Below are 11,513 nucleotides of genomic sequence, written 5' to 3'. Positions count from 1 at the left end.
CCTCGCTATCGTACTTATAAGTATCAATTTTTTTTTTTAAAACTGTCAATGTATATAAGCTAAACCCGTCTTTGTAATTATATCATATGGAGTAACATTTAAGTTTTCAAATTGTATGTCAAACTATTGAGAATTTACATGTTTTGTCGAATAGTCCTTCCCCTTCCCACCCTGCAGCTAGCTTAAGACGTTAGGCAGAAATAAATTTGGCTATATATAGGTGTTCACCTTGCCTGTGTATATATACACACTTCAACAGCTACTTTATGAAAGGTACTCAATATTTTCAAGTCTTACTTCTGTTCAATTCTCATAGACTTCAAAGTCATTACATTGAAGAAATACAAGCTCTATCAAGAGATAGGAAGGATCCGACAGAAGTACGAAATTTGAATTTCTGTAAATATTCTACTATGACACAAGTTCAATCAGGAGACAAGGAGGATCCGACACAAGTACAAAATTTTGATTTTTATACTTCCATAACACAAACTCAAACAGGAGACAGCGAGGATCCGATAGAAGTACAAATTCTAGCTATGAGAATTTAACAAACCATGAGCTTGACAACTTGAGAAAACAAGATCATGAAGTTGCTATAGTCATGATTCCATTTCCAGCACAAGGCCATCTCAATCAACTTCTTCAACTTGCCTGTTTAATCTCCTCACCATATAATCTTCCTGTCTACTATGTTGGTTCAGCTACACATAATCTTCAAGCTCGGCTTCGAGCCAACGCCTTAAATCCATCAGACATAGCCAAAATCCATTTCCATGACATCCCAACTCCTGAATTGGCCTCAGCTTCACCTAAATTTAATGCCTTAAGCAAATTTCCATCACATCTTCAACCATCATGGGATGCTTCTATGCTTCTTCGCGAGCATATTTCTTCTTTCTTATGCGATATTTCCTCAAAATCAAGACGAGTTGTTGTTGTTCATGATTCTTTAATGTCCTACAACGTTCAGGATGTTTCGTCATTGCACAACGCGGAGTCCTATGTATTTAATTGCATATCAGCTTTGAGTTATACTGTTTTATATGCTTATACAGTGGAATGTATGTCCAACTTGAAGAGGAATTGCTTAAAAAGTTACCTTCCTTTGAAGGAATTATGACAGATGGAATCAAGAATCTTGGATCTCTTCAGAGTCCACATATGGATATTGGATCAGGTGATATCCATAATACAGCAAAGCAATCGAAGGCGAGTTTCTTGATTTGGTTGCACAAATAGCAAGTAAACAGAACAAGAAACAATGGGCTATTGGACCGATTTTGCCTACTAAACTAGATCGTGTCTCGAATAGGGAGAATATATGTTTGGAGTGGCTTAACAAACAACCTCCAACATCAATTCTTTACGTATCTTTCGGAACAACTTCATTTTCCGATAGGGAAATCAAGGAGCTCACGATGGGATTAGAATAGAGCAAACAGAGGTTTATATGGGTGTTGAGAGATGCCGATAGAGGAGATATATTTACGGGGGAAGTTAGAAAAGTTGAGTTGCCAGAAGGGTTTGAAGAAAGAGTAAAAGGGGCCGGGTTAGTGGTGAGAGAATGGGCCCCACAACCCGAAATCTTGGCTCATTCGTCCACGGGCGGGTTCATGAGTCATTGTGGATGGAATTCTTGCATAGAAAGTATCACTATGGGGGTTCCAATAGCTGCTTGGCCTATGCATTCTGACCAACCGAAAAATGGTTTCTTGGTAATGGAATTGTTGAACGTAGGCCTAATTGTGAGGGAGTGGGAGAAATGCGAAGAGCTAGTGAGTGCGTCTACCATTGAGAATGTCGTGAGGAAGTTGATGGCATCGGAAGAAGGCGATGCGATTAGGAAAAGAGTAGAAGAATTGGGAGAAGCCGTAAGGCATTCCACAAAGAAGGGGGGTGCTTCTCAAATGGAGTTGGATTCTTTTATCGCGCATATCACAAGATAGACTTGTTTTTTTACCAGAAATTTTTCAATTATTTTGGTTACTTCTCATTTTCCTTTAAATTAACCTGTCACTAGTCTGCTTCTTAACAGATGATTAAGCTAGTTTTAACATGAATAAATGTTTGCGTTTATGCTTTACCAAAATCTCTTTTACATATTCCATATGCTTCTGTTATTTATCTTTCTTTTGGATCATCAACTACAATAACTGATGAAAGAGCAAGCAAAATTTTTGTATCTCATGAAAGAAATCTAATTCATTACTATTAACTTGCATTAATTGTATTACTTGAACATGGAAAAAGATTCAAGACAGTTGAACTTTTAACAAGTGGAAATCCAGTCTTTGTTGAAATCAACATTTCACTCCTTCCGAGAGGTCCTTATTTTCATTAGAATATACTTCCTCTGTCCCAATTTAACTGTCGTTTTAGTTCTTTTCACATCCGTTAAGAAAACAATAAATATAAGGTAATTTACTGAGTGATCGCTATTTGTCATATGCTTTTTGAGAATTGGACAACATAGAAAGAACTACTTTTGTTATTGCCAACTTTAATCTTGAAATAGTAAAGTGACAATTATTTTGAGCTAAAGCGACAGTTAAAATGGGAAGGGGGCAGTAACACACTTCAAATGCTGCAGAAACTGTACAAGATTTTGTATAACATTAATTTCAGAATTTCAGCATTTTGACTTTCAGATTTTCAGCATTTTGACTTTCACATTATCTATGTGTTCAAAGTTCATTGCTATATGTGCATATGACTTGTAGTCAATTCATAAAATTAAATTCATTCTGTTAGTAAAATTAATGCAAAGACTTTCTTCTACCTATATACACACTTGTACTGTTTAATATTCAGACATTTAATTCCAAGATTTCACTTCTCCAAAAAATTTCCAATGGCTGATGAATGCATTTCAAAAGTTGCTATAGTGATGGTGCCATTTCCAGCACAATGTCATCTCAACCAATTTCTCCATCTCTCTCGACTTGTTTCCTCGTACAATATCCCTGTCCATTACGTTGGAACCACTGCTCACATTCAACAAGTGAAAAGCTCGGGTTCACGGTGTTGACCATTACGTCGGAACCACTGCTCACATTCAACAAGCGAAAAGCTCGGGTTCACGGTGTTGATCCTCACACCACACGAACGTTCAGTTCCATGAATATCAAACACCTTCTTTTGAAACTCCCCTTCCAAATCCGAATGCCTCTCACAAATTTCCTAACCAACTGATCCCTTCATACTTCGCAGCATCCCATCTCCGTGACCCCGTTTGCTCTCTAATACGCGAACTTTTTTGTACAAATCATAAAAAGTGGTTGTTATTTATGATAATTTGATGCGTCGGATCAAGATTTGCCTGAAATGCCTAATACTGAATGCTACTGTTTTCAATCCTATCTCAGCTTTTCACCGGTATTCGTACTTTTGGGAAGTTATAGGAAATCCTGTTCTGCCTGGAACTGAACATTTTGAGGACATTCCATCAGTTAAAAGACTGTTTTTTCTTCTGACTTTTGGGACTATTTGAAGAAAAAAGTTGTGCCCTTTGTTGGGGAAATCAGCTGTGGTGAATTTTCCAATTCATCTAGAGTGATCGAAAGTTTGTACCTTGATTTAATGGTTAAAGAATTCGATGACACGAAATTATGGGCTATAGGTCCATTCAATTCCCTGGTGCTAACGGAGACGACAAAAGACTCCAACCAACGCTACGAGTCCCTTGATTGGCTTGACGAACAAGAGGAAAACTCGATATTTTCGTGTCATTTGGAACCACTACTTCATTGTGTGATGAAGAAATCGAAGGGATTGCACTCGGACTAGAGAAAAGCCAGCAAAAGTTCATTTGGGTACTCAGAGATGCTGATAAAGGAAATGTATTTACAAGTGAAGTTCGAAAAATTCATTTGCCTGAAGGATATGAAGAGAGAATAAAAGGAAAAGGGATAATAGTAAGAGATTGGGCACCACAATTGGAAATTTTAGCACATAGTTCAACGGGAAGTTTTATGAGTCATTGCGAATGTAATTCGTGTATGGAGAGTATGTCCTTTGGAGTTCCTATTGCGGCATGGCCAATGCATTCGGATCAGCCAAGGAATTCTCAACTTGTAACAAAGTACTTGAAATTTGGACTAACTGTAAGGCCATGGGGGCATCGAGATGAACACGTTACATCAGAAATGGTTGAAAATGCCGTGATAACTTTGATGACTTCAAAAGAGGGAAATGAGATGAGGAAAAGAGCAGCAGATTTGAGCAATGCTATTAAAAAATCAGTTATGGATGGGGGCATCAACTGCGCTGAGATGGATTCTTTCATCTCTCACATTACTGGTTGAAATTAGACTTATTGATAACAATTATTATATGAAATCAAATAATTGCTAGTCTCTTAAGAGTGGTATAATATATGAAATTATATCAATAGTATATTAAGCATGCAATGTCATTGCTATTTTTTATTGTTTTTATGGTGTTGTGGGGAAATAACTTTCTTAAAGATGGCAAACTTTGATGTGTAGTCTTGACATGCTTCAGATATTCAAGAACTCAGGTATATATTTATAGCTACAACATCTGTTTTATTTATGCATAGCTGGAGAAGAGGATATCATCAGAATTACATAGAAATAGCTATATCACCACATACATATTGAAGCACAATCTCTCTTGCCATTATAATATGTAAATAGGAGATACATCCAGAGGCGGAACTAAGTGGAAGAGTTGGAGTGCACGTGCACTCCCACCCTTCGGAAAAAATTGCGTATATATATGTATATATACCTTGAAAAATTAGTATATATTTAATTGTGCGCTCTAACAAATGAAAGTGTCTTTGGGGCACGTTGGTTGCAACTGCTGCTTCCCTTACATGTCACCCCGGATCGAACCCGAATGTCACTTTTAATTATTTTTTTGAGCCTATTTTTAGGAAAACAATAACCGTTAAATGAGCTCGCCCAGATTCAAACTTGCACTGTCACCACATGTTGCACAGCCTTAGCTACTGAGCTATCTCTTACATTTGCTTCACTGTGTTAAATTTTATTTGTTACACATATTTGACCTATATACTTGTATTTTCGTTACTGCTACGCTATTAGTGACCAGTCCGACACAGTATTATCCCTCAGTCGTCTATAAAATTTTTGTTGGCATTTATGTTAAGATAATAGTGCCCCCGCCGTCTTAAAATCCTGGATCCGCCTCTGGATACATCAACCTTCAATGAATTTAACAGTCGCCTGAACTTGCATCACAAGGACAAACACAGTTGCAAAGAGGGCATTCACAGGTCTCCAGCAACTTCCTTGGTTTTTGTGCTTCATTTTTCATCAGTTTTTCCGAACCAAAAGATGGTAACCGTGATTCATCCGATTCCCATGGCAGCACAGAAACTGATGTAGAGTCGATATGACAAATGAAAAAGGCTATAATCATGAAAACAACTATAGCATTTTTTTGGCTGGCTGATGTTTTCAGAATGAAGGATAGCTAGCCAGGTGTTATGATTAAATGCTCACTTATAACAAGGCTTTAACAGTTGAATATTTATAATGCTAGGCTGCTCATGATATGATTTAATTTGCTGTCACCAATTAGAAACTATGCATTTAATATAAAGTTTAACGCTAATTTTAAAACACATGTGACAAGCAAGATCCTAATTTTCAGCCATTGCTGATGAAATTTAGTATAAATCTATACAATGTGAATTATCTATATATCTATATAAAAGCAGGACATGAGGCCGCTGACGTGGCACGCTCCTAAGCCAGGATTTAGATTTATCTTTTTCCTCATTTATTTGATTTTTCTCCCAACATTCTTTTAATTCAGTAAAAAAAAATCCAAATGACACCCATTTAAACAATGGACCGTTTCGCCTCACTAAGGAAGCGATGCATCCGGTCCGTTTGCTATTTCAGATTTCCCGCTTCCTCATTCCCGTGTAACTGCTAACTTACGGCTCCATTTAACATTCATTTCTAAGTGAAAGCAAATTTTATCCTTCTCTCCTTAAAATTCAGGTAACACATATTCCTTCATGTTACTCTCTTCTTAACATCTTCGCGTATACACATGTATGCTAATTTTTATACATATATCATTGCATTCACGGATTGAAATTGCCGCCAATTAATTCAGGTTTGAGATGGAGATTAGCTTTGTAATATTTGCCTCTCGAAGTCGCACTTCAATCTTCAAGGTTGTTGATAACCATTACATGAATGATACCGATTTTGATTTTAATTTTCATGTACGCTTTACTTCTTACTAATTAATCTTAAATTGAAATTTGTTACCCTTTATTTCTTTCTTTAAAATAAGAAGAAAAAGAATTAAATGAAATCTAAAGACATGACCTTTATATTTTGTTAGGGCCTTCAACAGGGCAGTGTGCAGCGAACTCTTGCAAGTCGATGAAACCACCGCAGTCAGTGTCAACCTCTAGCACCATCGTCGTTCGGGTGACACATCATGTAAGTCTCTCTATATATGATACTCGAGAATCAAGAAATTGATAAGACAAGCGTTTTTGTGTTTGATAGAATTTTGGAACGACACCTTTCACCCCTTTTCCTTATTTATTTTGGAGTAGCAGTTAAAAGCTTATCAATATGGGATTTGTAAGCGAGTTTTTCCTATTTTTCCCAGGGAAGTTTCCAAAAATTGTGGTAAAAGATAAGTTAGGCTTCAGACGATGGCTATGTATATATGTTAGCAAAAGAATTATTGGTGGTTGAATGATGGAACAGGAGTGTTTGGACGGTGATCAAAGATGAAGAGGAGTACTCAGTTTATATGCAGAAACTTAATACATGCCTAATTTATGAACTTCAACATTTAAAAACGAAGCGAAGATGAGAAAATTTATATTACGTAAATTTTCCCTATAAAGTAAGTGTAACTTCTATTCCCCAATTGAGAGAATTATCCGAGAACTTTATAAAATTATAAATGCTGAGCAATGCATTATATATATGTATGTATTTGTTTTCTTCTGTTTTACTTCTTCACGATGTATATTTTCAAATACATTTGATTATTATTTTTTTCATCTATATATATATATATATATATATATAACTTTTTTCCCCATCTTTGTCAACTAAATTTACACAAACAAATGTCTGACCGCGCAAAGCGCGGATTGATTAACTAGTTTAAAAGTATAAATGTGATACAAATGTGAAATCCAAACTAGCTAAATTTGGATAACTTGCCTCTGTCTACTTCAAGTTACATCACCATATTTGAGGTTTTAAAATTCATGTCTCTCATCACCCTCTTAAGGTGTTAGATGCCTTACTTTATGAATGTTAAATTTTAGTTGCTGCAACTTGCTAGCGTACGAAAGAAATCAAAGGCTTAATATTATTATATCTCCTTGGACACACAAAAGGACTCAAATGATTATTCCTTTTCAGATTCACTTTATATGTATTTGACAGTGTAAAGAATTTTTACCTAGTGTATTATAACACGTTATTTACTTTATTCTAGGTCTTCAAATTATACTCGCTATAAACAGTTAAATATTGTTGCAACTGCTGATACAATAGGACATTGTTGAAAAATGAACTGAACTTCCAAAGATGCCATTCCATTAAATTTCCATTGAAGAAAAATTAGCGAGTAATGTGAGCGATGAAAGAATCCATCTCAGCGCGGTTGATGCCCCCATCAGCCACTGCTTTTTTAATAGCATTCCTCAAATCTGCTGCTCTTTTCCTCATCTCATCTCCCTCTTTTGAAGTGATCAATGTTTTCACAGCATTTTCAACCATCTCTGATGTAACATGTTCATCACGACTTGCCCATGGCCTAACAATTAGTCCAATTTTCAAGTACTTCGTTACAAGTTGAGAATTCCTTGGCTGATCCGAATGCATTGGCCATGCTGCTATAGGAACTCCAAAGGACATACTCTCCATGCATGAATTCCAACCGCAATGACTCATAAAACCGCCCGTTGAACTATGTGCTAAAATTTCCAACTGGGGTGCCCAATCTCTTACTATAATCCCTCTTTCTTTTATTCCCTCTTCATATCCTTGAGGCAATTGTACTTTTCTAACCTCACTTGTAAAAACATCTCCTTTGTCAGCATCTCTGAGTACCCAAACGAACTTTTGGTGACTCTTCTCTAGTCCAACCGCAAGCTCTTTAACTTCTTCATCACACAACGAAGTAGTCGTGCCAAATGACACGAAAATAACCGAGTTTGGTTCTTGTTTGTCAAGCCAATCGAGGGACTCGTGGCGTTTGTTTGAGTCTTTGCTCTTCTCATTTTTCTCCAATGGATTGAATGGACCTATAGCCCATTGCTTCATGCCATCATATTCTTTGGCCATTAAATCAAGGTACAAACTTTCTATTACTCTTGATGAATTGTAAAGTTCACCACAATCGATCTTCCCATCAAATTGTTCTTGTATCTTCAAAAATTCCCAAAACTCTGGAGGAAAACAATCTCCAATTGTTGGAATATCCTCATAATTTTCAGTTCCAGGATGAAAAGGCTTTCCTTTGAGTTCCCACAAAAATGAATATATCATGAAGGCTGAGGTACTATTGAAAGAGTAGCATTCTGTATTTGGCATTTGTGGCAAATCTTGAACTACCCATTTCATCAAACTATCATAAATAACAACAACTTTGCCAATATTCGTGCTTAGAAGTTCGCGCACTAGCGAGCAAACTGGCTCGCGGAGATGGGATGTGGCATAAAATGAAGGCATAAGTTGGTTTGGAAATTTGTGAGAAGCATTAGGATTAGGCAGGGGAGTTTCAAAAGAAGGCGTTTGATGAAATTCATGGAAATGAAGTTTTGTTATGGTGAGTGGATCAAAGCCATGAGCTCTAATTTTTGCTTGTTTAATGTGAGTTGTGGATCCAATGTAATGGACTTGGATATTGTACATGGAAATGAGTCTGGAGAGATGGAGGAGTTGGTTGAGATGGCCTTGTGCTGGAAGCGGCACCATGACAACAGCTACTCGGGCATCGTCTTGCAGTGGCAGAGTCAGGAATTTCGCTACAGTACTATAATTTTTCGATGAAGGGTGTTCAATTGACGACCGTTCGCCGGTTGTAGCTCCGCCCCTGATGGCTTGCACACTATTTTGTCCAATTGACAACCCTTCGCTGACTGTAACTCCGCCCCTGATGTTTTGCGTGCCATTTTGGCCAATTGACAACCCTTCGCTGGTTGTAGCTCCGCCCTTGACGTGTTGCGTACCATTTTGGCCAACTGACAACTCTTCGTCGACTGTACCTTCGCCCTTGGATTCATGCACACCATTTTGTCCATGTGTTTTTGAGCTAAAATTTTCAGCCATTGAGCTATATATATTAGAAAGATCTCTAGTGATACACAATTTGAGAAATACTCTTATGAAGTGAATTATATTTTGATATGAACAAAAACAGATAGTTTTATAAGGAACTACCTTGATGATTTTTCAACATATGTTATATCTTAATTGTTCTAAGACGACAAATGAAGTAGAGCCCAACCATAACAAGGCATTTTAAATTTCATACACATGCAACGTGGAGTAAACGGAACTCTACATATGTTTGTCATATACATGGCTAGTGACAAGAAACAGCTCCATCTATGTTTGTCATATATATATATATCTAGTCATGACAAGAAACAAATATGATAAATTTAGCTAGACAAATTTGGCAATCATAAAAGGTTTTCACACATATATTCAATAATGCAGTGGTGCAAATTTTGAAATTAGGTTGATGAATCAATGAAAAGAAAAAAAGTATTTGGTCATTTCTTCCCGTCCACCTAATTTTTGGGGAACAAAAATGACGTGAAATTGTTTCTTTAGTAAGTAGCCACTAGTTTTAATTTATTCAAAATATTAGACAGGGTGTGGTATTAAACCAAGGAGCGGATTTACCTTGTCCTGAGGGGTGTCACGTGGCACTGCTTCGTCGAATTTTTTTAATATATATATATATATATAATAAATAAAATGAAAATAGGAGGTAAAACTATTAAAAGGACCCTGCTTGTAAAAAGTTGTTCGGTCGCCAAGCGGTTAGGCGATGCACTCTTACCCGATAGGTCGCGTGTTCGAAATCGCGAAGCCTCAATGTTTTTTAATATTTTCATATTAAAATTGTAAAAGAACTGAACCTAGTGGTTGTTATTTGGTAAAAAATATTTTTTGGACTCATAGCCTTAACCTGCCAGTTTTAATATCCTAAAAAAGCTGGCACTTTCATTTAAACTCCTAAATAAACTTGCAGTTCCATTTAAAACCCTAAAGAAAATAAATGTTACTACTGTTTAGAAGTTAAAACCCTAAGTTCTTTTTTTTATTAGAATATAACTAATAAATAACATTGCTAGCTGCCCAAATTTCAAAGATATTTGCAAGTTTCTTCTCGTTTCTGTTCATCGGCATATCGATTTCGCATCAGGTTAGTACTTTCTTCACTATAAATTTTTATTAAGTGCTTGAAGTTTTATTTTTATTGTTCATGAGCTTTTGAATGGTTGCTTGGTTCCTTATATAGAAAAATAAGTATTTAGTAATGTTTCTAATGAGCCTATTATGAACACGAGTACACCTTGCAAAGGATGAAATCTCGTCGAAGAGAATTGTGATAATGTACTTGCAATGAGTTTTATTAATATAATTTGAGTTGTCTTTATAAATATCATTATAGTGATTTATTTAGTTGTTCACTCTTTACATGGTAATACTGCTTATGAAAAATTCTACGTACGCTACTATACACAAAAAAAGAAAAACTTTACTCTTAGATCTCAGTTCCTTTAGCTTTCAAGGTGGCAATGACTAATAATATGTACAAAAAAAATGTCGTATATCATTACGTCATGAAAGTTGTTTTATCTTGTGAGACATAATGTCCATTTATCCATTATTTGAGTGGTGCAATAAAACTGTTTTTTTTTTTTTTTGACGTGTTGAGTTCTAGAAGAACACAATTTTTCGAGGAAAAAGATCAACGAGTTCAAGAGGAACGTAAAATAACTATCTTTGTAAAAATAATTGTGCTAGCCCCAAGAGGGATTGCTCAGATGGTAAGAAAAAAAATCGGCTGAGACTGTCGGAAATTTCCGTTAGCCTCTATCGATTAACTAAATTAAAAATTCAGCGGTATTTTCCGAAAACTTACTGGAAAAAGAAGGTTAAATAACAAACAGAGTCAGCTAGGGGGTTGCTCAGATGATAAGCGCCCTCCACTTTCAACCCGAAGGTTGCGAGTTCGAGTAAACCTAAAAAAAAAAAAAAAGAGTCAGCCAGCACAACTAAACAAGAAATATTTTTTGAAAAGAAAAAATCAATGGTAATTGTCATTTATTTCAACATAAATAATCAGTATTATAAATAACCGACATACACCATTGGTTATAAAAATTAGCTACGAGATTGACATGAAAGTTTTATGACATTATATACATTAAATATGTAAAAAAAAAAAAAATCCAACTGGTATATTATAGTGCAACTCGCATAATGAGTGCTGTGAATTAGGATTGT

General features: G+C 36.0%; 1 protein-coding gene and 1 pseudogene across 1 annotated transcript; one reads left to right on the top strand and one right to left on the bottom strand.

The window, feature by feature from the left end:
* The first annotated feature begins 558 nt into the window (after positions 1–558).
* LOC132614540 (uncharacterized) lies at positions 559–4,418 on the top strand (annotated as a pseudogene).
* Positions 4,419–7,542: 3,124 nt separating this feature from the next.
* LOC132614533 (zeatin O-glucosyltransferase-like) lies at positions 7,543–9,579 on the bottom strand. The gene has a single exon (XM_060328997.1). It carries the CDS (start codon positions 9,315–9,317, stop codon positions 7,605–7,607), a length of 1,713 nt encoding a protein of 570 aa, XP_060184980.1. The 5' UTR covers positions 9,318–9,579; the 3' UTR covers positions 7,543–7,604.
* Between the last annotated feature and the right edge of the window lie 1,934 nt (positions 9,580–11,513).

Source organism: Lycium barbarum, chromosome 10 (assembly GCF_019175385.1).
Source record: "Lycium barbarum isolate Lr01 chromosome 10, ASM1917538v2, whole genome shotgun sequence".
Lineage (NCBI taxonomy): Eukaryota > Viridiplantae > Streptophyta > Magnoliopsida > Solanales > Solanaceae > Lycium > Lycium barbarum.
The sequence above is the reverse complement of the archived record's forward strand: the minus strand, read 5'-3'. Positions and strand labels throughout refer to the sequence as shown.

What these genes read in the sequence shown, in the direction of transcription:
- LOC132614533 (XM_060328997.1), bottom strand. Translation starts at nt 9,317, where the DNA reads ATGGCTGAAAATTTTAGCTCAAAAACACATGGACAAAATGGTGTGCAT.